Below are 27,823 nucleotides of genomic sequence, written 5' to 3' on the forward strand. Positions count from 1 at the left end.
GCAACACAGAATACAACTGAAGAGTTCATTTACTGAAAATAAATCTAAAGCAGATGAGAAGGTTTTTCAGCTCTGGTCACAGCTTTGCAAAGAACCATGGGTCCTTCAACTGTGAAATGGGAAATTAGCCTCATGGTCCCTGGATGCCCTTGAAATTGTACACAAAACATTGTGTGTGGGTAGACAAGGGCATTTTTCAGGGGCAAGGTCTTAGCGAGCTTCCAGCATGTTCTCAAAGGGGTCACTGACCCAAGAGTTAAGGACCTTTGACCTTAGGATCCCTTTAAGTTCTGTTCCTTGTTCTGGATCCCCTTTCCACCCAGGTTCCAAGCACCCTAAGCTTTAGCCTCCACCCCTCCCCTGACCAAATTCACCTGATGGACATGTTGGCACCAGCTTGCCTGTCTCCAGGGGAGGGGCAGGGCCTACTCACTTGTGAAGAGGGACAGGGAAGGGGAGTCAATAATAGTGAACTTGGCTCCAGGGTCGTTCCGTCGCCACTGGAAGAGAGGGTGGATGCGGAGGGTTGGAGGTGGCTGGCTTTAGAAATGGGTTCAAGGGACAAGGGGCAAGGAGTTCACCTAGTTCAGAGGTGAACTAGGAGGGCAGGAGCTCTCACCGCAACTTCCACATGATCTGTGCCCTTGTCATTCTGTTTGTGCAGCACCTCAAAGTAGTACCTCTGGGAGGCCACCAGGCTGGCAGGAGGAAGCAGAGACACAGAAGGCGATCCTCTCGGGTCCTGTGGTCATCCCTCTGACCCACTCTTCCCCTGTGCCACCCCAGCTTCCACCTCGTTCTCACTACCTGAAGCCTCCCCTTGTCCTTTCCTCTCTGCTCCCACAATCCCAGGAGCTTCACTTTTAATGCTGGCCTGGAGTCTCCACGCTGCCACTTACTCACAGTGTGACCTCAGCATTCTCTTCTGTAAGACGGCCGTAAGAACAGTACACACTTCACAGGATAATCAGGAGAATCCACAGAAATACAGATCTTTCTCAACTTTGGACAGGGTTATGTTCTAATAAACTTATTGTAAGTTGAAAATATTGGAAGTCGAAATGCATTTAATATACCTAGCTTAGCCTGGCTCGCCCTGAATGCATTCAGGACACTTGTATTAGCCTACAGGTATGTGGGATCATGTGCCACAAAGCCTATCTATAATAAAGTGTTGAATATCTCACGTAAGTGACTGAATGAAAGTGAAAAATAGCATGGTGGTTTGGGTACAGAATATCGGTGGTTGACCCTGTGATCACGTAGCTGACTAGGAGCTAAGGCCACTACCCAGCTTCGCCAAAGACTATTGTACCCCTTGTTGAAAGATCCACATTCAAAATCTGAAGTACAATTTCCACTGAATGCATATCACTTTTGCACCATCATAAAGTGGAAAAACGGCAAGTAAAAATATTATAAGACTGGCTGTCTGTAATAATAACCCTTACAGAGTTGTTACTATGAGCTAAACACTGTTCTAAGTGCTTTATATAAATGAATTCACTTAATTCTTGTTCATAGATGAGAACACTGAGGCACAGAAATCTTGAGTAATTTGCCCCAAATCACTGAGGCAGTAAGTGGTGGAGCTGGGATTTGGATCCAGGCAGTCTTCCTTCTGGGTTCAGGACATTGGCTGCCATGCTGAATGATATGTAATGTGCTTGCCACAGAGAATGGCACATAGCAAGGGCTCTTCCGAGAGCTAGACTGGCTTCCTGTGATCGACATCAGTGTTACCACCAAGTATTGATATGATCTCGCCTGTGTGTGCAGGCCACCAGGTGGCACTCTGAAGTCAGGCTAAGTTCCCCTTCCAGCATGTTAAAGCAATTCAGCCGATACAGGCTGGGAAAAGCCTGTCTCCCTCTGGTCTACTGAGGAATCAGGGATCAAGTGATCCATGAGGAACTTTCCGTAGCACAGGCAGAGAGCCAAGTGTCCAGGCTGCACCACTGCAGACATTTACAGAGATGGAGCAAATGGGAAGGGCAAGGACTGGAAGAAGAGAGACCTATTTTGTTTTCCAGTCCTGAGTGTCACTAAATAGCTGTGTGACCTTCATCAAGTCACAACCCTCTTTGAGCCTCAGTTTCTGCATCTGTAAAATGAGGAAGGATGGGCCAGATGGTTTCTAAGTCAAATACATCATTTAGCAGAATGCATGAGTGCCCAGTCATACTGCACATCTAGACTAAGGAAGGCTGGAGACAGGCCGGGTACCATCAGGCTTCCTGCCTCTGATTTGACCTTGGCACTTGACGTAGGTTTGGTTTTTTTTCTGTGCTCAGAAGAATGTCATGAGACTCCCTACTTACCTCACTGGCTTGGAAATTTGGCTCCGAAATTTCCCAAACTCTCCAGGGGCAGTCCACTCTTTTCCAGTCTAGAGGTGTGGGGAGAGCAAGAAGAGGGAAGGAGGAAGATGACAATATGGAGGAAGGGAGGTGGGGAGTGCAGAGATGAGGAAGGAATGGGGAAAAAGGAGATATGTGAGCAAAGAAGAGGAGGGAGAGGGGAGAGAAAACAGGAGATGTGAGGGGAGTGGCAGGTGACCTGGGCAAGAAGAAGCGCCACCCTTCTTATAAGGGCCCCAAGCAATAAGTCCCCATGGCGGGCATCCTTGGCACCATGCTAAGGACGCTAAAACCCAAAAAGGACATGTGGCCCAGTCCCAGCCAAGAGAAGAGTCTTCACTCTTCCCCAGTTTACAGTCTATCCCTTTATAAAACAGGGCAGGGGTGATATGGAGGATGCTGTCACACCAAAGAGACTAATGGTGATGTGGGTCTCCTGATGCTAGCAGGTGCCTCTTCCATGACCTGGTTCCCGGGCCCAGTGGGAGAGCTCTGCGGATGGGCTGACCCTACCTTGCCCACACTGGCCAACAGCTGAAGGCCTGACACCTGGTCATCCCGGCTGAGCCAGAACTCAGCGTTGTCATCTGCTGCAATGGCAAACTGTATTTTCCCTGGGCAGTGGGGGAAAGAGTTTTGCAGATGAGAGCAAGAAGAACAGTAGCATGAAGGGCTAAAGGCCTGTTTTACTTCTTAGTAGGTACATTCTCTTCAGAGGGCTTGGTGCTGTGGCTTCCTTCCCTGTAAGGCGGGGGTTCCTCCCCTTAGGAGATACCAGGAGATACCGTGAACAAGGGGAAGACTCACAGAAAGAGACAAGCTAGGGCCAGACTCTGCAAATCAGGGCATGAAGTGACAGCTAGGGTGCAATGGATAAAACCTCACTGTGACCAAATATCCCCTCTCTCCCCAGTGATGGACTAACAGGGTCCAGGCAGCCTAGTGTGGACTTACTTCTCAGCTACAGGTTTATGTTCTCTGGGTACCGTAAAGAATCTGGAGCAAGAAGCAGGAGGATGGGGCTTTGGGGGGCTGGCCTCACCATCGGTGAAGGGGTGCAGGTAGCCAAAAATGCGGAGGCCATAGTTGGTCCATTTGGGGGAAACGGCCAGCTTCCTCAGGGTTGTGCGAATCTATACCAAGAAAGGGGAGGGAAACCATTACTCAGAAGAGGGAAGAGGAAACTGAAGAAAGTGGTCCACTCAGGGCTGATAGGAAGACCAGAGTTGGGGGGGAAAGGGGACAGGAAGGACTGGGCCATGGCGTAGTGAATGGAGTGTAGACAAGATCTCCACTCTTAATTGCTTCTTTGTCCCTGTGACCTTGTACAGTGCACAACCAGCCCAACTGTATGCAGTGGCTCTGGCTAATCTAGATCATGAGCCACAATGAGAACCTAAAGCTGAAATGATACAGAAAATGGCAGAGAAATCGCCAGGAATCCTGGGGGAAGGGAGCCAGAGTAATAATTACAGGCAGAAGAAAAGAAGACCCAAGATATAAAGGAAAGAAAATGAACTAGAAAGGAAGCAGGACAGATGAAGAAGACAGAAGACAGAGGGAGATGAGAGATAGGAGTGGGCAAGGGAGGGAAAAGAGGCTTGGCTAGACAACACTCACGTGGGGGTACAGTGGGAAGTGCAGGTTCCTCCGGAGCTGCTGAATGGAACTGCCACACCAGTCTTCGAACACATGCAGGTTGGCATGGCCCTGGAACTGTACGGGGCAGGGAAGCAAGCGGGTGGGTGCCAGTCCCGCCCCGCGGCTGGAAGAGGCTGGGGGCAGAGACAATGCCCTGCCTGATACCGCAGCCACAACCCCAGTCCCAACCTCAGCCCTGGTGCTCCTCTCATTGCTAAGGATCCCATCCCACCCTGACACCCGCAGCTTCCTTCTCATACCTCAACCCCACTGCCTGGCCCTGAGGCCTGGGTCTGGTTTTCTGGCCATGCTTGTGCACACATGCACACACAAAGGCACAGAGTCCCCTGGGCTCTTTCCATGCAAGAGGGGAGCTGGTTTGCATTCCCCAGGCAAGGGGAAGTAATAGCCATGACAGATAGGCAGAGACGACAGAAAGAACTGGAAGGAGGGCCAAGCTGGGGTTTCAGCTAAAGATCTGCTCTTCCCCCCTCCCCGTCCCCTTCCTCTTATGCCTAATAGTAAGCTCCACAGCTGTCTGCTGGTGAAACCTTATCTACCTAGTAGTCTTCATGCTTCTGGCTCCGGTTGTGGGGAAGCAGCTGGGAAAGCGCTGCAGGAGGTCTTTAGGGGCCACAGGAGGTCTTTGGGGGCCCCATCCAGTAGGAAGGCCTCCCATTACTCCTTAAGGAGCTGGAAGCCTCTCTCGCTCTGCTCAGGCCTCTCCTGGCACAACTACCCGGGTGCCTGGGACCTGGGCAGCCCTGGGAAGGTAGGAGCAGAGGATGTATGCTCTCTCCTCCTCGTCTGTGGCATCTGTGGGGCACAGACAGTTGGCGGCCAGCAGCAGAGGGCCCCCTTCAGAAGAGAGGGCCTTAGAGCCAGTCCTCTCTCTGAGTGGGTGGAAGTGCTGGGAGTTTGAGAGGGGAGGGGAGGCTTGGGGATCCAGTCCCAATTTACCCTGACAAAGAGTTTCAGATTACCCCATCTCAGCAACTTTCTCCTCCCCCTCCCCCAGAGCTTAATCTCCAGGTTGTGGGAGGTGGGGCCTCAATCACTCTATACAAACAGGCCCTGCCCTTCCCTCCCCAGTGTGGCCCATCAGATATCAAAATCTGGGCTGCCCCAGGAAGGCAGAGGAGGAAGGGACACCCAGACTGGGAGCCCAGATAAAAGGAAGTGGCACAAGGTCTTCAGCAACAGATCTGGGGGGACAGATGGTGGGGGGGACTCCTTCACAGGAATGCCAAAGATCTGAGGTGCGGCCTCTGAGGAAACACAGCCCCACAGCTGGATCCAGAGAGGACACAGGACAGCCTGTCACTCCCTGGCCCTTTAGCAGTCTGGCACTTCCTGCGCACATTGCCCTGGTCAAAGCTAAGAATGTGGGGCCTTGGAAGCAGCCATCACACTGGGGACTATGAGTGGGGGGCTGGGATGGGTGGGAGAGAGAATGTGGGCTGGGTAGGTGGGGGGCGGGCTGAGGCTTCTTGGAAGGAAAGAATAGGGACATTGTGCTACTTCTGGGGAAATTTCTTAAGTCCAGTTTACAAGACTCAGTTGTCTCCTATAAATGACCTCCTCTTGGCCCCTCCCTGGGAGACTTTCAGGGCAGTGTGCTCGGATCCACAGCAAACTGTGGAGGGAAGGCATCCCACCAGAGAAATCTGTTGTGTTCAGCCAAGAGACTAGAGGCCCCAGGGGGGTTGGGCAAGGGAAGGAGGGAAGGAGGAAAGGAAGAAGGAGCTGGGCTGGCCACCTCCCAGTCAGGGCCTTGCTTGCTATAGCAAGGATAGCCTGAGAAGCTGCAGGGAGTGGAAGGCAGAGGATGTGGGAGTGTAGGAAGAGGACTAGCCCTCTCGTCGGAGGTCTAGGCCCTCGCTCAGCATTACGGCAGCCCTCAAACCATGCTTCACCCACTCTCAGGCTGTTGGTGGGGATCACTGCAGGACCAGTGGGTGCCATCTTCCTCCCCAGGCCCAGGCTGACAACCCCACTGGGATTTGTGTCTCTCCAAGTTTTGGAGACTTTGCATCTGGCAGGGATGAGAGATTCCAGCTCATCAGCACCACACTTTGCCCACTCTCTCTATTGTCCAGCAGGGTCTAAGGCCCAAGGAAGGACACTGACTACTCCCATCACCAGAGTATGCCCATAGCCAATGATGGATTTGAAATTTCCCGTTGTAAGTAGTGGAGAATATATTTGTTGGAACTGTCTCATTTTAGAGGTGAGATTATTGAGGCCCAGAGAGGTAAACTGATTCCCCCAAGAACACAGCAATTAACCCTGTAGAAGTGGGGAGGATGTCTGGGAATATGGATGCAAGAGGGTAAGGCCAAGCTGGTGGGTCCTCAGATAGGAACATCCACTATCTTCCATTCCCACAACACTGCCTCTGCCAGGACTGTAGTAGAGCCTCCTAACTGGAGGGAAGCTGCCTTCCCTCCACTGATTCTTCACCCTGCCTGCAAGATTGTCTTTCTAAAGCATAGATCTGATCATGTCACTTTGCTGCTTCAGACCTCAGAAGGTTCCCAAAAGGCTTCAGAACAAAACCTCACCCTGGCACACGAGGTCTTTTCAACTGACCTACCTTCCCAGCCTCACTCCCAGCTCCCTTCTCCTCATGCCACTCCCTGTCACAAGCCTACACTCCACCCACACCCATCTCCCCATTCTTGTCATGCTCTTTTACCTCTTTGCATCTTCTCAAACATTTCCCGGTTGGAAGGCCTTTTTCTTTCTCCCCCACGTAGCAAACCCTGGCTCATCCTCTGACTTCCTCACAAGAATTAATAGCTTCCCTCCTCTGTGTTCCCACAAATCTTAATTATTTGATTGAACAAAAGCTTGCAGAAGCTAAGTTCAGAACCTTTTGTTCCTTCATTTATTCTATAAGCACTGAATCTGCTTTACATTAGCTAGAGATGAAAAGAGATGTGGTCCTCCAAGGAGAGAGACATATTAACAAAAGATGTCACCTGTGCCATTGCAGAGGCGTCAGATGCACATGGCATGAAGGCAGAAGCAGTCACCTCTGCATCCAGGAGAGGTAGGAGCTGATCACAGGACATACACTCGAGAATGGATAAATAAAATGTGGTAAAGCCACATAAGGGAATATTACTCAGCCATAAAAAGAAATGAAGTGCTGGTACATGCTATAGCATGGAGGAACCTTGAAAATGTCATGCTAAGTGAAAGAAGCTAATGGTCACATTGTATGATTCCATTTATAGGAAATTTCAGAACAGGCAAACCTAAAGAGACAAAGTAGATTACTGGGTGCCCTGGCCTCAGTCAGCAGGGCATGTGACTCTTGATCTCAGGCTCATGAGTTTAAGCCCCATGTTGGGCATGGAGCCTACTTTTTTTTTTTAAGATTTTATTTATTCATGAGAGACACAGAGAGAAGCAGAGACACAGGCAGAGGGAGAAGCAGGCTCCCTGCAGGGAGCTCGATACGGGACTCGATCCCAGGACAGGGATCATGACCTGAGCCGAAGGCAGATGCTCAACCACTGAGCCCCCCAGGTGTCCCATAGAGCCTACCTAAAAAAAAATAATAATAAAAAGTACCCCAAAAAAGCACTCCTTAAAAAAAAAAAAAGAAAGACTATTGTTTGCGTAGGGTTTGGGAGGGTGGGGTGGTGAGGAGTGATGGCTAACAGATATGGAGTTTCTGTGGTAATGAAAGTGCTCTAAACTAACAGTGATGGATGCATAACTCTATGAATATATTAAAAGCTATTGAATTATACACCTTAAATAGGTGACTTACATGGTATTTAATTTACATCTCAATTAAATTATGACCAAAAAAGAAAAAAAAAAGTAAACCTGAGAAAAAGATTCTGGGTCTCAGCCCTCTCCTCAAGAGACATCACTCACCAAAGCCAGTGTGGCATGACCCAGGGAAATGCTGACTTGCTCTAATCTTATTTTGGATTCACCAAATTTCTTTCTTGTAGCAGTCTCTCTGACACACCAAAGAGAATGCCTAGGGTTGCTTAACTTTCCAGAGTGATTTCTGGCCTCAGAGACCCTGCACTGAGGGCTAAAGACTGGGGCAGCGACACAGAGAAGAGACCATTGTCAGCCTTCTTATTCTCTATCCTTGCTCATCTTCAGAGCAGGGCTGTGTCCTAGTGATGCCATCTGGAGTAAGTGAGTAAGTTAACCCCTCTCTGAGCCATTACCTGCAAAAGGGGGATGATAGGACAACCTGACAGCTCTTGACACAGCTGGATGTTCAATAAATGACATATGTCATTAACCTGCTGAAACTGTCAAAAGAGCAGGAACAGGAAAGGAGATGGGTACAGAGAAGCACCCATGGTGGTGGGGGAGAGAGCCAGAACCACTGTGTAGCTCCGTGGCTACAGATGTTAGTAATTTAGCCTTTCTAAGGGGGCCTTGTTTTCCTTGTTGGTGAAATAACATGATTGGATCAGTGATTCCCTGAAGATCCATGAAGATTGTAATAAGGATTTTGTAAGGTACTGTTTGGTTTTGGGTTTTTTTGATAAAGTCACTTTTTTTTTTTTTTTAAGATTTTACTTATTTATCTGGGAGAGAGAGCGAGAGAGCATGAGCAGGAGTGAAGGGCAGAGGAAGAGGAAGAAGCAGGCTCCTTGTGGAGCAAGACCCTGGGGTCATGACTTGAACTGAAGGCAGACGCTTAACTGACTGAGGCACACAGGCGCCCTGGTAAAGCTAGTTATTTATTTATTTATTTATTTATTTATTTATTTATTTGATTTTATTTATTTATTCATGAGAGACACACACACACAGAGAGAGAGAGGCGCAGAGACACAGGCAGAGAGAGAAGCAGGCCTCATGCAGGGAGCCCGACGTAGGACTCGATCCTGGGTCTCCAGGATCACACCCCCGGCTGAAGGCAGCGCTAAATCGCTGAGCCACCGGGGCTGCCCTAAAGCTACTTTTAATATTAAAAAAAAAAAAAAGTCAATGGAAATCAGGCATTTATCACCAGAAGGCCATAGTGTGACACACTTATTAAAAAAATCAACTGTTTCTTTAAAATGTTAATCCTATTTAATCACTATTTACTATTTGTTCACTGTTTTGATTTTATATATATATATGTATGTATATATATACATACATGCACATACACACACACACACACACACACACACATATCTCCATCCTTGATTGGCCAAAAATTAATGATTAATAAATGCAGAATGTTATGCAGTAAAAATCTTTTTAAAAAATTGGTTCATTAAGAAAAATGATCTATGGGCACCTCAGTGACTCAGTTGGTTGAATGTTGGATTCTTGGTTTTGGCTCAGGTCATGGTCTTGGGATCGTGGTTTTGGGTCCTATGTCTTGCTCAGTGCAGAGTCTGCTTGGGATTCTCTCTCTGCACTCCCCACCCCCGTGCACTCACACACTCTCTCTCATTCTAAAATAAATAAATAAAATATTAAAAAAAAACAAAAAAAAAGGAAGAAAAATGATTTCAACTGTCCTCAAAAGATTAAAGGCTAGATTATTGGATCAATGGTCTTTAAGGCACCCTCTTTTCAAAATACTCCAGGTGAGGTGGGGTGTAATCACCTGACGATGTCACCTATACAAGTGTGCCAGTATTGTAATCTGTCCTCTCTAAGGGCTTTGAACAAAGGCAATTTTATGGTGTGGATAAAGTAACATCACATTTAGCATGATAGTGCCTCCTTCACCCCCACCCCACAGCAATACGTGGATTGGAAATAAAATCACCCAGGCGGAAGAGCTTGGTCTGTGATAGGTACGGATAAAGACGGTGGGCTGGCCAATACAACTCAGCCAAGAAAAATAATACAGATCTTGGGACGAAAAGGCACTGGGTTATGGGCAAATTGTAAAATATGGAGCCCAAATTTAAAATTTTCATCCCCAAAGCACCACACTACTATGGAGTCTTGGTATCTACTCAAGATAATCTTTTTTTTTTAAGATTTTATTTATTTATTCATAAGAGATGGGGTGGAGCGCAGAGACACAGTCAGAGAGAGAAGCAGGCTCCATGCAGGGAGCCTGATGCGGGATTCTATCCTGGGCATGCCCCGAGCCAAAGGCAGGCGCCAAACAGCTGAGCCACCCAGGGATCCCCTACTCAAGATAATCTTGAGCATGTTAATCAATCTCCTTGAAACTCAGTTTATTTACCAAAAGAAAAAGAATCTTTCAGAACCTATATAAGTAAAAGATACCATGGCAACTCTTATTCACACGTTTAACTACTTCCTATATAATTTTCTAAAGCAGCATTTCCTAGAGTGTGTTCCTTAGAACACTAGTTTCGTAGACTATTAAGAGATATTTCCCAAGAAAAAGAAAAAAAAAAAAAAACGAGGCAGGAGGCACATAGGTTTGCTACCTGCTGAGCTAAACCAAGTTAAATGGCTCACTGCTGAACTACTCAGAGCCTTTCCTGTGCTAATGTGTAATTTCCAAGAAGTGGGTGTAGTATATAGTTTCTGAGCCTTATTTAAACAAGACTCCATAAAAAACAAACAAACAAACAAGACTCCTTTCTTCCTGGAATACCTTATGAGACTTACTAGTCCAAGAAAGACAGTCCAGGAAGCCTCTCTTTAAGAATGATGTGGATGTGAAAGTCATGTAGCTTTCCTGAGCCCTGTTTTTCTCACTTCTAAGACGAGGACAATGATAGTATCTTACAGGGTCATAAAGCTGATATGGGATGATATGCAAAAACCAGTACACACAGAGCAAATGCTCTCCTTCTCTAAAGGAAGAAAACTGAGTAAGCCTGAAGCCCCCTTTTTTTTTTCAAATTTGGTGAAAACAATTTTGGGGTCGGGGGATACTTGCACAAGCTGAGGGGGGCAGGGGAAGACAGGCAGAGGGAGAGAGAATTTTAAGCAGTTTCCACCACCAGCGTGGAGCCTAACTTTGGGGCTTAATCTCATGACCCTGAGATCATGACCTGAGCCAAAATCAGGAGTCAGCTGCTGCACCAACTAGCCACCCAGGCACCCCTAGGTGAAACCTCTAGAAGAAAATTTTCTGCAGTTATCAGTGAAAACTATTTTTTGACCGTCTCCAAGAAGAAGAACAGTGGAGAATCCCTTACCTCTGAGAGCCATGGGACGGGCTTATTCCACTTCAGGTAGCTGTTGTTACCACTCCTACCTCGCTCAAAGTCTTGGTCCTACCAGAAGAGTGAAATGTGAACTTGGTGAAAAATTAGGGTCGGGGGCCCTTTGAAAGTACCTGTGGGGAGGTAGAGGGCCAGGAGACATAGTCCCTGCCCAGGAAGCTTATTAATATAAGGGACACTGTTGTTTATCATTCATACTGTATCCCTAAAAAATACATCTCCTTACAGTTTCACCAATGTATACTCTCCTAAGGTTCTTTTACTTTCCTGAATTTTCTGTTTTCTCATATGAAAGAAAAAAAAATTTTTTTTCTTTTTTGGGGGAAAAAATCTGATTAGATCAGTCTTCTGAGAAAAGGAACTTGCCTCCATCTTTCACTACATCCCCTCAGGACTCTGCCCAGGTCTGTCACTCATTTGTCCTAATAAGTGGAAGCCCCTTGGGAATATCCCAGCCCTTGGGCCAGCCTTGGAGATCCATGTCTGTGCTAGGCTCAGAGGCTCAACTTTAGGATTCCAGACTGCATTAGACTCCAATTTCCACCAGAGCCACTCCTGCCTCCCTAGAGACCACTGGTCCAAGAAGCACCTCAGATAAAATGCTCCGTTAAAGATCTATGGCCAAGTCATTTGCAGCTATATATGATGTCTACTTCATCCTCTCTGACTCCTAGCAGTGAGCATCTGGGATCATCACTAAGGCACCAAATGAGGCCTCAAGCCAGCAAGAGGCAAGGTGGGATGGTTCTGCCTTAAGCCCTCTGCTACTAATGGAGATGAAGGCCACATGTCTGGAATGGTTCAAGTCTGGGCTTCTGGAACTGTGAGGAAGGCTTTGAGGAGGGCAGGATAGACATCTCTACACCAGCTAATGAGATCCTGTGATGTCAGACTACAATTCCAGGAACTCTCTCCTTGGCCTCTCCTACCACAGAAAAGTGGGGATTTCCGTCAAGGGTATAAGGGCACAGACAGCTGAGGACCACATACCTTGGGGCCCAGCCTCTGGGGATGATGAAACTGGAAGTTTGGATCCACAGCTGGAATGTTCCTGCTGGCCAGAGCCTTGGCCAGTTCTCTCCAGCTGCCATATCCTACAGAAGGGAACAAAGAGAGAAACAGACTCAATATAATTTGAAGAGGTTTGGGGGGAATAGGAAAGGTAAGTTTCTTCCCTTCTGCTGCTCCTCACACCTCTTCGTACGGGGGGCACAAAGTGGGAGGAGAGTTGGGAGATACAACCTTGACCAAGGTCAGTAGCGCAGAGGGAAAGGAAATAAGCTCCTATCCCATTAAAATTTGCTGCCGTCCTTAATCAGAGAAGGAGCCAGGACAAGTGAAAATGGAGCATTGTCCATTTGTCCATGGAGTGCCCAGCACTATAGGCTGACTCTCCCAGTTGCTTCGTGAGGCTGATTTCTCTGGAAAGCCACCTTAGGGAAACAGTTGTGAAAGGCGGTAGAATTAAGTTTGCTCCCTTTCTACCTCAGTCCCCTTCCTCCGAGCCCAGGAAGACAGCAGGGTTGTCTCATTGGCAGCAAGGTCCTACCCCTCTGCCCACCATTATCACCAAGTTGCTAGATGGAACCAGAGCTGAGGAGTCAGGAAAGGGTGGGCCAGGACTTGGTGCAAACAAATTAATAAACTGCAGGAGAGAGATAAGAGGCCTAGCTATCCCTGGGTTGATCTGGAGGCTGATGTCTACACCTCAAAGAGTCTGTAGCTGGTTTGCTAACACACATCTAGAAGGCTAAAAGCCAAACTGGGTGAGAATGAGGGAACAGAAAACTGCTGGGTGCCAGCAAAGAGTGAAAAAGCAAAGCACTGTGCTGAGGGTGAGGCTGCAGGAGAGTTGGGAGTTCAGTTGTCAGCATGGCCACACACTGGGGGTCAGGGCCCCCAGGTTTCAAGGGGGCCATCTGGACATGATTGTCAGACTTTAAATATGTGAAACCAAACCACTGCTGGCCATGAACCCGAATCATAGACTACTGGGAGCTAGCAGAGGCTTTCAAGATCATCTGGCCCTCATTTTAGGGGAGGAAAATGGGACCCCAGCTGGCCAAATTACTTCTCTCGGCTCACTTAGTGAACGGCGACAAGGCTAAGACTGGAACCCAAGTGTCCTATTTCCACTAGGCTACTACTCTCTCTCCAGCAGCTCCATCAAGATGGTCCCAGACACTGCAGTGGGTGCTGCACAAAAAGAGTTAGAGTCACTGGCCACTGGGAACCAACAGCTGGCCCAAAGCAGAAGTGTCATGAACCCCTATGGGATCCCAGTCGAGACACAGCCAACCAGACATAGAGGAAAGCACAATGTATGAATGTGGGCAGGCAGAAGGTAGACATTGACATTTTGCATGTTTATGTAGTTGATTCCAGAAAAGGGATTACAGTGGGGGGGGCGGTGCTTTTTTTTTTTACAGTTGTTTGGTGTGGCCCTTTAATGCTTAATAAGTGTCTCACAGGAATGATCTCATCTGAGCCTTATAAGACTTATAAGAGGGGTGCCTGGGTGGCTTAGTCAATTAAGCATCCGACTCTTGATTTCAGCTCCCCTCATGATCTTAGGGTCGTGAGATTGAGGCCTGTCTCTCAATTTCTGCTTGAGATTCTCTCTCTCCCTCTGCCCCTCCCTGCAACACACATGTTCATGCACACCCTCTCTCTCACAAATAAGTAAAATTAATTAACTAATTAAATTTTTAAAAGACTCTTGTGAGATAGGCCAGGTCTGATTACCCCCATTTTACAGATGGGGACCGAGCAGCATAGTTTAAAGTCACAGTTAGTTGTTCCAAAGCCAGGATCAGAACAGAGCCTCCCTGTCTCACAACCCAGCGTTTTCTCACTCTGCCTACATTTTCCCCTGTGGGCACTTTTTTGGCCAGACTTTGAAGAGTCCCAGGGACAGAGGCCTCAGCTGGGGATCTGTGCCTCTGGGTTTCTGCACAGACATCAAACCTCTGCTCATGTTATGTTTATGGGGACTTCTGCAGGTTTATCCTTCTGCCATCAAGGTCTCTCCTGTTTCCATGGCTGGCCAGCTGGCAGGCAGGAACAGGTCAGACTAGTTCAGTGCAGGGGGATCTCTTGAGGAAGCAGATTCTGGGGCCAGTGAAATGAGGTGAGGATATGGGAGGGAGGGAAAGAATGCTTCCAGACCTACACCCTGCATTTCTGGATTGAGCTCAGGAGAGAGCTGTTCTTTCATCTGTTACTCCCAACTCAGACACATCAAACTGAAGAGCCCCAGCCTTCCCAAGTCCAAGGAGCTATTAGAATACTAGAATATGCAGCAGACTAGTGGTTGGGGAGCTCAGGTGCCCGGGTGATGAATGAGTCACACTGTGGGGAAGGGTGGGCAGGCTCTGCCTTGCTTGTGCCTCTGAATCATTGGGTCATCTCTTTGACTCTGCTCTTACAACTAAAAGCCATCTACTTCTCGACAAAGTTGTAAGGAAAGAATAATAAAAACACTACTTTCCCTATGGATGGGAGTTATAGTACGTCTCAGACACACATTCTTTCTCATAGACTAATTTTCAGCTCCAGAAAAATTCACTGACCCTTGGAAGTCACACCAAAGGTGAGACAGCCTGGGGTCAGTAAACTATCACCGTAGGTTTTCAGCATGTCCTGGCATTGGCTGGGAAGTGACGAAGACTCTCTTCTTGATCAAATTTTAGACAGGGCCCCCTGAGCCCTCCTGAGTAGGCCTCATTCTTGGGCCTTGTCCTTGGCTGGCCCAACCCAGGGTTGAAGAAGAATCCTGTTAAGTCTTTTCAGTAGGAATCCCCTCCACCTTTGATACCCGGCCACCTGTAATACCTGATCAATTCCTCATCTCCCACCCTTGATGTGTAGGTCCTCAGCCTCCTGTGGCAGGAATCTTGTTAGGCCAGTTCAGCAAGAATCCCCCAACCCTGAAGTCTCCTCTTAGTGATTTTCCATCCCCTGACTGCCTCACTCTGCTGGCTATAAATCCCCAGCCGTCTTTGCTGTATTCTGAATTAAGTTCAGTTTTCTCCTGAGGTCTCTTTCCCATGTCATGATAGTACTGAATAAATTCTGCCTTTATCACCTGTAACTAGTGTCTGGCTCTATTTCTCTGTAAAAGAAGGTAAGAGGTGGTTATCTGAGTGAACAAGTCCATGGTGGGTGGGAGCTGGGGGGTGGGTATCAGTGAGGTTAAACCCCAGCAGGCTCTGCACCTGGTGGTCATAGGTGTTGGGATGGCTTTGAGATACTTAGAGACTGGGTAGTCAGCAGCTCGGCCTTTAGTAAGTTCAGGACTGGGAAACTCCCTTTGCAGTCTTCAGAGTATAGGAGAAAGACAAGTAAAGCTTTAGAGTCAGACCTAACTGTCTATCTACCACTTATAAATGGTGACCGCTTGAGCAAGTAATCTCAAGTACTCAATAAACTTAAGTACTCAATAAACATTCCTCCCTCAATGAGTCTGGGGTTTCAGACCTGGAAGTAGGATATCAGTTCAAGCCCTTTTACGCTTCTGTAAACTGCAAATGGCCAGTAGTTTTCTTACTCTCTTCCCTCTTTGCTTACTGACCAGAGAAGCAAGCGGACTATGGCCCAGCAGGAACTTAGTGGGAGCAGAGCAGATAATACTTCCTGTCTGTTTCCCAGGTATTACTTTCCGCTCCTCCCCACTGCCCATCCATCACCGCGGGGGGTGGAGGGGGTGGAGAACGGGGATTAATATGTTAATATTCACTGAGTGCATATCAGGCACCAAGCAGGGTGCGGGGCATTTGGTAAATGCCTCTTCCTCTACCTTTGCCTCTGTATTAACCCTGCTAGTGGATACCCAGGCATTGCTTAGCCCCCTGGGGGAACCTGGAGCTAAAGAATGTGCTGATTTAACTATTGACACTTGTCACTTGCTCTCTGATAAGTGAACTCCTCCTGCTTCTGGCCAGACCTCTCCTCCCAGAGTGCCAGCTGCCAGGGCCTGTTTCTCCTGCAACAGGTGTCACATTTGTGCCAGGAGACAGACACCCTGATCTCAGGTGACAGATAAAGCACCACTATGGGCTGCACATTCTGCCCTCACAAAGCTGGGCTATCAAATTCACCATCAGTTGGAGTTTTGCCAACATCTCTCTTTTGTGTAATGTGAACTCATCAAAAGCCTGAAGACAATCATGTTGGCCCTTTGCTGAAAATATGGGATACGTATATCCCTTGGTGCTTTTTTCAAAGACTTGCACGTACCTCATTTCACTGCATCCTCACAACCTCCCTGTGGACTGTTGTCATCTCCATTTTAGAAAAGAAAAAGACAGAAACAGACAGGTGAAGTTATCAGTCCAAGGTCACACAGTGAATAAGATAATCCATGTAAATTTAGGACTTAGTAGCTGCAGCATAACCAGCAATGAGTGGGTGGCAGCTTATTATTTTATTATTCATCACAATGTTGCAGATGGGAAACCTGCTTTCATTTCTCCTGACCTCTGGCCTGATTGTTCTCTTGGCAATGTGTCATGTAGTCAACAGGTACACTTACACCAGGAAGAAAGGGAGTCCCTTGCTACTCAGGCATCTTTTGGATAAATTTTAGAGGTACAGCTTTGCTCATGGATTGGGTATGAGGAGAGGAATCAACAATGATTTGAAGATTCTGACCTGGGCAGCTGGAAGACCAGAGCTGCCCTTTACTAAAATGCGGAGCCTAGGCTGGGGTGTCACCAGGACAACCGGAACTGAGAGTAATGTCTAAAAGAGAAGTGGAAGCACTGGTGGGAGCGGGTAGCAGCAAACAGAGGGCCATGAAAATGGTATTTCTGAAGCTCTGTTTCCAGCCTGGGGCAGGGCTCCACCAGAAAGGTCTAGCACCTTGCATGAACTAAAATAGTCGTTGCAAGGACAGATGACTGACCAACCCCCTCCAAGGCAGTGGGAAGGTGGAGCTGAAGGAGGAGCCTAGGAGCTCTGGTCCCACAGGCTCCATCAGATGTAAAGGACCCAAAGATCCAGGGCAAACGCAGATGATTTACTTAGAAGCCCAGCCTCCGTCCAGAGAAGAGGTGATGAATCTAGAGGATGAGAGGTTGCCAAGGGAATGCGAGGTCATGCCACCCAGGGCACTGTTCAACAAATGCCAGTAACTAGCATTGAGTCCTAGGACAAAAAAACAAGACTGTGGCTCTGTGGTGCTGACCTTGCCCTACCCTTGAGGGCCAGTCACATGTCCACAGCAGAACAAAGCCCATGTGGCTACAAGCCAGCAGCCTGGAGACCCCCTCCCCCAGAAACTTGCAGTGACACAGTCAGGGATGAAACCTGGAACTGTCACCTGGGAGGAAGTCCCTGAGGCAAACACAAAGCTCCAGTGGTTCAACCTTTCCTTCCCAGCCCATGACACCATGATGCAAGAGAACTTATTATTCATGTAACCCTAGCAATTAACACTTACGTGTGAGGTGTATACACATATACACATTCATATTAAATGAAATAGGGAATATTTCATATTTGAAATATTCCCTATTTCATTTAATACAACAAGCCTACAGGGAAAATATGGCTTCGAGGTTAAAAATCTTGCTAAAAGTCAGAGGTCTTAAGTCAAAGTGGCCAGTATTTGAACCAAAGAGAAAAGCCTGTGTCCTTAATTGTACTAGTGTCTACTGAATACACTTAAGAATTCTGTCCACCTTACCATCACCATCATTATCACCTGGTGTCAGGCACTCATTTAGTCATCAAACTATCCCCTCCCTAATTACCTGCTGCTTACCAACCACACCTGCCAATCCCCACGCCCAGACTATTTCCTTACTCTTTCTAACTTGGCCACAAACACCTCTCCCATATAAGCCAAAGAAAAGCAAGGGGGAGTGTGAAGACCCAAGTATCCCAAAACAGCTGATAACTGGACATGAAAGCATCTGCATATAGTCCTGCTCCTGTCTTCCTGGTTTCTGAGCCTCTTCCTTCACAACATGAAGGCAAACTATCGAACACTGTGCCTGTGAGCAGGGGATGGTCCAGAGGAAGATTAGAAGTGATTTGCTCAGTCTAGCTTGCTCTTCCTCATAGCACAGGTGTGTACTGGGAGGGGGGCAGTGAGTAATGAGGACCAGGAGCAAGGTGGTGTCCAGGTGTCTCCCTAGCTCCTCCTTGATGAGCAGATAGATACAGGTAATACTGTGATGAGCCTCCTTCCCTACCCCCACACTGCTGCTGCTTAGAGCCGAGCTCAGGAACCAGAACAGCTAGCTTAGCTCCCTGCCAAGCTAGCACCTGAGCTGCTGTAATGGTTTTGGCTGCTGGCAGGCTGAGGCTTGCCAGCAAGATGCAAGGGGCTGTACCTACTGCCCTAGTGGGTGCCACCTAAAAGGGCCCAAATGAAGGCATCAGAGTTGTGCCAAGTATGTGCCTGTATATTTCTGCTCTGCCTTCAGTTCTTTCCGTAAACTCAAATATCCATATTCAAGCGTAAAACTTCAAGGGGGTAGATGAGGAAAGGAGATAGAGAAGGTAAATTGCCCTATGACACTGCCACTGCCCTGGGAACGTAGGGTCTGCCTGCACACAGCCTTGCTCAAAACTTTCCATTCCCCAAGCCATGGATTTGATCTGTAGAGGCCACATAAGGTTTGGCTAAGTCCCAAGGCACCTCTAGGACATCGTTATCATCATTACTACAAAACAAAAACAAAACCTAAACCCCTGACATTTAAAGTCCCGTTTGGTAGTCAGTCAGTGTCGACAGGACAATTATAGCCACAAACAGCTCTGTCCATGGGGAATTCTGACTGAAGACTCTTGATGTAATCAATGGGATGGTTTCAGGAAAATCTAGAGGTAACAGAGTCCAGGACTTCAAAGACTGGCCCAAGCCAATTGAAGTGTTTTCATCCTCTAGTGGACCTAGCAAGGACTGCTTAGGTCGTTTTGGGGTCCCTCACATCATGATGGTAAGCCACTGAGCTGGTCGTTTCCAGTCTTCTTTCTGGACTGGGACACAGACAAGCTTCTGAAAGTGGAGGAAAATGTGGGACAATCCTTTCCCTTCCTGGCATCTTTCAAAGAGGAAGCTTAATCGTGCTCAAAAGTAAGCAATTAGGGGATCCCTGGGTGGCTCAGCAGTTTGGCGCCTGCCTTTGGCCCAGGGCCGGATCCTGGAGTCCCAGGATCGAGTCCCACATCGGGCTCATGGCATGGAGCCTGCCTCTCTATCATGAATAAATAAATAAATCTTTTTAAAAATTATTTTTAAAAAAGTAAGCAATTAGCAGATTGGGAAAGAATGAATAAATGAATCAGTGAACCAACAAATCACCAGGCATGTACTGAGCACTTGTTGTATATTCAGAACTCCACCTCCTGCTAAAATAGGTAGAAACAGAGGGCTGCTTGGTTGGCTCAGTCAGTGGAGTATGTGACTCTTGAGCTCAGGGTTGTGAGTTTGAGCCCCATGATGAGTGTAGAGAATTACTTAAAAATAAAATCTTTAAAGAAGAAAGGTACAAACTGAGACATGCGGACCAATATGTCTGTGGACTCGTGTGTGTGTTGGCACTCATACCTGTGTGTGACACACATAAGCCAGCTCTGCTTTATGCAAACAGACAGACCCACATGAGACAGCTAGGCTAATTAGATGTGAGTGATGTGATGTTGCTTGATGATTTTCCAGACTTGCAGGAACCTCAGGCAAAAAACGCTCTGCAAACCATTCTGAGGTAAGGGAACTGGGCTTCAGGGTCCCAAAGAATTCAGGAGAAGCAGCACAGGTATAGGAAAACCCTGTAAAATGGCAATGGAGTCATCTCAGCAGAAATATCCCCAGGACGCATGTGAAGATTGACATTGCCTAGGGAAGTCTTGACGGTTTGGAGCCATAGTGGAACAGCCAGTAGCTAATCAAAGGCAGTGCTCTTTCTTCAGCTTCTTTTCAGGTGAGAGAAGGGAGCAGTAGAGGCCCAAGATCCCAGAACTCTTTTCCATCTGGGTGGAGGTGGCTCCACCCCGACTTGAGGGAGGTTTCCATAGTAATAGGTCTTAGCGGGCCTTCAGGCACACGGAAGGTATTATAGAAAGAAAGAGTTAAACCAGAAGGAATAAAATGAAGCCCAGAAAGAATACTGGGGGGGAGGGGAAGAGGAGCTTTGAAAAAGAGAAGAGTGACCCCACCCTGCCAACTAATGAGATAAGAGGGGAGAGGTGGGAATATCTGATAATAACTATGCTAATTATGAAGATTGTGGGGTTACTACAGTAAAATGCCCAAAGGGACTTGGGAGGGAAACACCGTGTTGACAAAGCCTTCCTCTATGGATTAACCGACTCAACCCATTCAACAGGTTAGAACCAGATGCATTTAGCAGAGAATAACCAACACAACTAACAGCTGTGACTTGCTCAGGCCACTCAGTATGCTAGGCATTCATTCATTCAATCTTTGTAATTATCCTTTCAGGTAGATACTAATATGATTCCCATTTTACAGATGAGAAAACTGAGGCTGTGGGGAGTCAGGAGAGTACACATCTACCCCAAATGTCACAACCTCTAGATATTTGAGATTTTCAAATCCAAGTGCCTGACTCATTGAAAACATACACACACCCTCTTGTTCATGAGTGAAAAAACAGTGGGATCCAGATGAAGCAGGAAGAGAGAGGGGCCCAGAGGCCAAGAAAGTTTTCTAGGACCACACAAGGACTGGGTTTGGGAATGGAAGTCAGGAGCCACACCTTCCAACTCCCTCTCCACCTGATGTCTCTTCTTAGACAACACCCTCTTTTAAGCATCCTGTTGAGTTTCTTTTCTGCACCAGGCTTGAAAACGAATCAGATGCGTTATCTGATCTGAAGGGCTGCCAGCTGCTGGATCTGGGAGGGCTGATGAAGGTGAAGGCCAAGCTGAGGTTGTTACAACCTATTTGGGGGAAGGAGAGGTGATGAATGGGACCAGGAAGGCATGGGTGACAGGAGAGGAATCTGGGGACTCTGCTTTCCTTCCACAAAATATCATTGTAACAGGGCCTCACAGGTGAGACCAGCCAACAGCACAGACCCGAGTTGTGTGTTTGCCCCCATCCCCACGTCAACCCTCCACCACAACCAACCCATCTAATGTCTTTCACACTCTTGGTCTCATTTTTACTTTTACCCCCATCCTGTGAGGCATTTCCATGTGGTGGAAGGGACATAGAGACCCACAGATAGGTTAACAGATTTGTTTAATGTCAAACAGAAGCCAGTGCTGAAGCCAGGCTAGAGTCTAGGCCTTGGATCTTGGCTCAAGGCTGTGCATCACTGCAGGGTGCATATCTGCAGCTACTGGAGTTCAGTTGAGGAAAGCACCGAAAATTAGCACTGTGTTGGCAGGAGCTAGGTCTTATTCATTATTGCACTCTCTCCATACACATCAGCTGAAATTAGCAGTTTCTACGCATCCCAGCTTCAGAGAGGGGTTAAACTCCATGGGTCTGATTTTATATTTTCATTGTAGAGATCAGGCACTTGACGCATGTGAAATGATGGCATGAATGAATGAATGAATGAGTGAATGAATGAATGAACAAGGAGGGTTACAGAAGGGGCCTGGTACCTTTATCATCATAGAACTATTTAGTTGCCTTCTGACCGCAACTCTGGGCTAGGCCCTAACTGAACTGACAGACACTGGCCCTGACTTTCTGAGAAGTTAACCAGCTGAAAGCTTTCTCAACACCTATGGGCACTCACAATGGCACAGATGTCAAAGACACAACACAAAACTACCTCTGAGGGATCCCTGGGTGGCGCAGCGGTTTGGCGCCTGTCTTTGGCCCAGGGCGCGATCCTGGAGACCCGGGATCGAATCCCACATCGGGCTCCCGGTGCAAGGAGCCTGCTTCTCCCTCTGCCTGTGTCTCTGCCTCTCTCTCTCTGTGACTATCATAAGTAAATAAATAAAAAAAAAAAAAAACTACCTCTGAGAAAGCTCTCTTAGGGCCTTCTGTCTCTCTTCTCAAAACTTTAATATCCAAATCTCTGTGAGCGTGTGTGGTAAACATATAATTAACATAAAATTTATCATCTTCACCATGTTTGAGTGGTGAGTGGCATTAAGCACATTCACACTGTCCTGCAATCACCACCACCACCACCACCATCTCCAGAATTTTTATCTTCCCAGACTGAAACTCTGTATCTGTATACTAACTCCCCATTCCTCTCTCCCCCCAAGTCTCCAGCAACCACCATTCTACTTTCTGGCTCTATGGATTTGACAATGCTAGCTACCTCACATAAGCTGAATCATCTAATATTTGGCATTTTGTGTCTGGCTTACTTATTAACATCATGTTTTCAAGGTTCATCCATGTTATAGTACATGTGAGAATTTCCTTCCTTTTTTAAGGCTGAACCATATTCCACTGACTGTGCAGACCACATTCTGTTTCTCTATTCATCTGTCAATGGACATTTGGGTTGTTTCCACCTTTTGGATATTGTGACTAATACTACTATGAACATGGGTGTACACATATCTGTTTGTCTCTGCTTTCTTTTCTTTCATAGAGCACTCTCTTTTAAACTGCTGAAAACTTTGTTCATTCTTTTAGAGATAGACCATGGAATCCAGGCTGCTGTCTTTACAGTAGAGACATGGCAGCAAACTCCTTTTTGGACTGAGAATACAAGAAGTCTGGGGGCAGTGAGTGGAAGGAGGAGGAGGGGTGAGTAGGTGGGATCAGGTAGGAGCAATCCCTGCCAACAAGTTAGGAATAAAAGCAGAAGTTCTGACTGGGCCCAGGGTAGGGCTTTCCCTAGGAACTGTCCTAGTACATCAGCCTGTGTAGAAATTAGCTGTTTCTACACATCCCGGCTTTGGAGGGAGGTTAAGTTTCCTGGGTCCCCAGAAACTCCACCTCAGTGCTGAGGCTAGTCCTTGATGAGATAGGTACAGAAACTTAGAGTAAGCATTAGAACCTTTTTGTGCATTCTGATATTGCTGGAACATTAACATGGGACAGTGGAGTCGTCTCACTGAACATGGTATATATAGATCATCTTTGGACTTTTGAATGCTGCATCCAGGCAATATGTAGTATGACCACATCTGTCAGTGACAGACTGGGAACTAAAAACAAAAACTGGAAAAACTGGTCCTTCACTATAGTTGTGTTCTGGTTAGCATTATAGGCCTAACTGTCTTCCTTCTTTCCTAACTTAGGCCAAAGGTAGTTCTGGAAAAGGCTGGAGAGTAGCTCACAGAATCAGAGACAACTACACAACCAAGTCCCAGCAAGGTCAAGAACCAGGGTAGTGATTGGAATCTCAGCAACTAGACCAAGGCTTTGCTCCAAACACCTTCTGTATGTCTCTAGTCAGAATTCAAATTCCCAGGAAAGATAATCCAAGTGGTTTTAGCTTGGGTCAGGTTCCAGGTGGTGGTGGAAGGGTGGGGCATGTTGTGTGGAGTGAAGATAAGACCCCTGCACCTCTGTTAGAAGAACAGATAGAGGGAGGGTGCAGACTTTTCATGGGGATTTGCTGTATCTTCCACGTGGAAATAGCTTAACTCTGAACAATTGACTGTTATGTCTTTTAAATTTCATTTATTTATTTTTTTTCATTTATTTATTTAAAGTAGGCTTCAAGTCCAACATGGGGCTTGAACTCACAACCTTGAGATCAAAAGTTGCATGCTCTACCAGCTGAGCCAGCCAGGCAGCCCTGACTGCTATTCCGAAGACAAAAGTAGAATTTGTCAGAGAGCCATTCCATTTTTCTAAAAAGATTTTATTTATTTATTCATGAGAGACAGAGAGAGTGGCAGAGACATAGGCAGAGGGAGAACCAGGCTCCCTGAGGGGAGCCTGATGTGGAACTCGATCCCAGGACCCTGGGATCACGCCCTGAGCTGAAGGCAGATGCTCAACCACTGAGCCACTCAGACATCCCGAGTATTTTTAAAGCAGGGGCATATAAAATGCAGATATGGCTGAGAGTACAAGGTACACACACATGGAGTTACTTCTGCAATACTTAAGAGACAGAATATGTAAAAGATGGGAAAGTTGATTATTTAGAGTATGAGAACTTTACTCAGGAAAAGTTCCAGACTCATACAGAGAGACAATGTTCAAAACACATTTCTAGGAACAAGGTAAAACAATCATTCATCAGAGGCTTTGAAAGTGATCCATTTTAACCCCCATCGAATCCATTTTAGCCTCAGTTATAAAAGAGAAAGAGAACATAAGAGTTGTGGTCATGGTGGGGGAGGGGAGGCTGAGGAATCATCACTGAGGGAGCCTCAACATTAGAGCACTGAAGGCTTGAAGACTGGGGTCTTCGCTGCCTGAGGTGGCAAAGCAAGTTAGGGCTGGAATCCAGATCCCCTCTCTTCTGGATCAGGAGCCTTCCGTTCAGACCACAGAACTAACCTACTTGTGTGTAAGGTGGTTCCCAGGTTGTGAGCCTGATGAGCAGACACAGCAGCATCAGGGTGGCAATGTAGCACTTTGTCACTTGGAATCCTAGGACTGAACACAAACCCCTCTTGTGGAAACAGTTTTGTGGTCTAAAGAGATTATCTGGAGAACACGTTTCTCTGAGTATCTGGGAGCCTGCTAGTTTGGGTCCAGACCATTCCTAATCTAGAATCTGTATAAAGGATGATTGTATAACGCAAGGTTTTTAAGCTTTTTGGAAACAGAAGCTGTGTCACACTTACCTTTGACCCTCCGGTAGTATGGAAGGCATTCAACAAATGACTAATGGATTTCATTTCAACAAAAACCTTTTGTTGTTTTTATTATATTTTGTTCTCTATATTTTTTAAAGATTTTTTTTATTTATTTATCTATCTATTTATTTATTTATTTGAGAGAGAAAGTGCGTGCACAGACACCAGCAGGGGAGGGGCAGAAGGAGAGGGAGAAGCAGGCTCTCCGTTGAGCAAGGAGCCCAACGTGGGCCGCAATCCCAGGACCCTGAGATCATGACCTGAGCTGAAGACAAACACTTATTTTTTTTAATATTTTTATTTATTTATTCATGAGAGACAGAGTGAGAGAGAGTCAGAAACACAGGCAGAGGGAGAAGCAGGCTCCCTGCAACGAGCCCGATGTGGGACTCGATCCTGAACCCCGGGATCATGCCCTGGGCCAAAGGCAGACGCTCAACCACTGAGCCACCCAGGTGTCCGCGAAGACAGACACTTAACCAAATGAGCCACTCAAATGCCCCTGTTCTCTAATTATTAAAAAATACTTAACCTACATACATAGATATAACAACAAGCACATTAAATACTACTTTGCCATGCTATCTATCAACACTCTACGTGAAAGGAAAAAAATGCTCTTTTCCTGGCTTAACAACAAATTTTAAAATAAATGGACAAATACAAGTATATTTGGGAATAGGAAAAAAATTTAGACTCAAACGAGAAAAAGGCTAAGTAGAAGCACTAATAGCTCACTTGATATTTGTTTTTTACCTTCACAAATAAGAATCTGCTCTCTGGACTGCAGTGTAATTAGTAAAGTATCAACTTTAGCTTAGACACTACAGGTCTTAATACTACATGACCCTACCATCAATACCATACAATCTCTACCAATCTACTCATCCTCACAAGTGCAATAAAACATTGATTCTTAAGATGGTTGATTAAACTAGTATATGGTTTTTATATCCCATACAATCAAAGCACCCGTTCTATGTCTACAGGGAAAAGTACAATAAATAGAAAAACAAATAATTGATTAAATCAACTGGTTATTTGATGTGTCTGTCAGTGACCATATTTTCTGAACCCCAAATCGGGATATGTGGTGTAACCAAGGCAACAGAAATGTTTGAAACAGTTCATCTTTCCTGGAAACTCAAGCCAAACAGTCATGTTGTTTATTTGACACTAAATCATCAGTTTCACAGACCTCTTTTGTCCTCGACCTCACCAAATCTGCTAAATTCAAATGAAATGGCCAAACATGACTGATCCATACAACTCTACCAAGCCTATCTATAGCCAGATTAAGAAGAGCTCTGGCTAGAGGCACAGAGTGGGGCACCTGGGTGGCTCAGTGGTTGAGCATCTGCCTTTGGCTCGGGGCATGATAAGAGGGTACTGGGATCCAGTCCCACATCAGGCCCCCCGCAGGGAGCCTGCTTCTCCCTCTGCCTGTTTGTGCCTCTCTGTGTCTCTCATGAATAAATAAATAAAATCTTTTTAAAAATAAGTAAATAAAGAGGTACAAACAGCTTGAGAGGATAAAAGATCATTCCAAGATCCTCTATCTCACACCCTGCCTGCCCTCGACCCTCCAACAATTTCTCCTACCACTCTCATTCTGTGCCAGCAGGCCAATCCAGGTCCACCACCATGTCTGGACAGAAGTGATTGCCAGCCCAAACCATACACAGAAGTGGAGATGGCATAGAATCACTGCTGGACCAAATATATTTTGAAATCCCCCCACACAGAGGACATATGGAGATCAGGGAGAAAAACAAAAATATGAAAGTGACCTAGCAAATGAAAGAAACTTTCAGAATTATGAGCACTACTGAAAGTTGAGCGAGTGGTTCAACTTACTCACTTTTTGCCAAGTAGACGGTGCCAAGAAGCCAGTCACTCAACCTGAAATTGCGTGCCTGATTGGGCTCAAAGAACCTCAGTGAAACAACAGATCAACAAGGCCTGGTGGGAAAGAAAGAGGAACCCAAGGATAGCTAAAGAGATGAGCTGATAAACACTGCTCAGGAATCGGACAGATGTACTCTGATCCTTTACCGAAAAAGGGGAAAGTAATAGGCAGAGCGTGTAGGAGAAGCCAATGCCACAAGAAAGCTCCAAAGATTAAAGAGCAAGAGAGAGACTACTACCACCGAGCCGCGTGCCGCTAACAGTTTAATATTTCCACCTTTTGGATCTGTGTGAATCTCATTTTACCTGTGTGATACTGAAATGGTTTCAGGAACTTTCTCTGACTTGGAGTACTTGTGAACACAAGTGAGGCACAGAGAACTTAGATTATTTTTTGGCTTCCTAAGGGTAAACTTTGATATTTAATGACCTGTGATAGTGGTCAGTATCCCAGTAATACATAAAACCCTTGGGAATCTATTAACTGTTTAGCATTCCCAGGTCTTAGGGTAATACACTTTCCATCTTTCAAAGAGGCTGTTGTTGGCAGTTTGTGGAGTAAGATGGAAATATTCCCTTGAGCAGGTGGAGGCAGTGAGGTAGGTTTGCCTGGAGCTCACTACTGTACAAAACAGATCTGGGTTTCTCACAAAGCCTGCACAGTCTACTACTGGTTCTGAACTGGCTTCTTGGATCAGTTTATTAGAGTTGTGATGGTTGCACTGAATGGCTTGTAGTGGGAAGGAAGCTTTACAAGAGAGACCTGGGGAATGAAAGAGGAAGCTGCATGAGTGGTCAGTGAACAAGATTTACTGAGCATTAATTAGTACAGAGATGGCACTGCTTCACTGGGCTCTGGGCAGGTGGCTGACCAAATATTTGTTAAAGAACCATGTTCAGGGGTGCCTGGGTGGCTCAGTGGTTAAGCATCTGCCTTCAACTCAGGTCTTTTTTTTTTTTTTTCAACTCAGGTCTTAATCCCAGGGTCCTGGGATTGAACCCTGTGTCGGGCTCAGCAGGGAACCTGCTTCACCCCCTCCCTTTGCCCCT

General features: G+C 46.6%; 1 protein-coding gene across 1 annotated transcript in view; it reads right to left on the reverse strand.

Annotated features, from left to right (window-relative positions):
* B4GALNT3 (beta-1,4-N-acetyl-galactosaminyltransferase 3) overlaps positions 1 to 27,823 on the reverse strand; it is a 98,236-nt gene that overhangs the window by 14,112 nt on the left and 56,301 nt on the right. The window contains exons 2-9 of the mRNA XM_055315484.1: positions 12,137 to 12,240; positions 11,120 to 11,197; positions 3,981 to 4,076; positions 3,403 to 3,493; positions 2,874 to 2,974; positions 2,322 to 2,389; positions 620 to 698; positions 434 to 500 (exon numbers count right to left, since the gene is read on the reverse strand). Coding sequence (XP_055171459.1) covers positions 434 to 500; positions 620 to 698; positions 2,322 to 2,389; positions 2,874 to 2,974; positions 3,403 to 3,493; positions 3,981 to 4,076; positions 11,120 to 11,197; positions 12,137 to 12,240 — 684 coding nt within the window. The remainder of the gene's footprint in view (positions 1 to 433; positions 501 to 619; positions 699 to 2,321; positions 2,390 to 2,873; positions 2,975 to 3,402; positions 3,494 to 3,980; positions 4,077 to 11,119; positions 11,198 to 12,136; positions 12,241 to 27,823) is intronic.

The sequence above is a fragment of the Nyctereutes procyonoides genome, unplaced genomic scaffold, assembly GCF_905146905.1.
Source record: "Nyctereutes procyonoides isolate TBG_1078 unplaced genomic scaffold, NYPRO_anot_genome, whole genome shotgun sequence".
In the NCBI taxonomy this organism is placed as follows: Eukaryota; Metazoa; Chordata; class Mammalia; order Carnivora; family Canidae; genus Nyctereutes; species Nyctereutes procyonoides.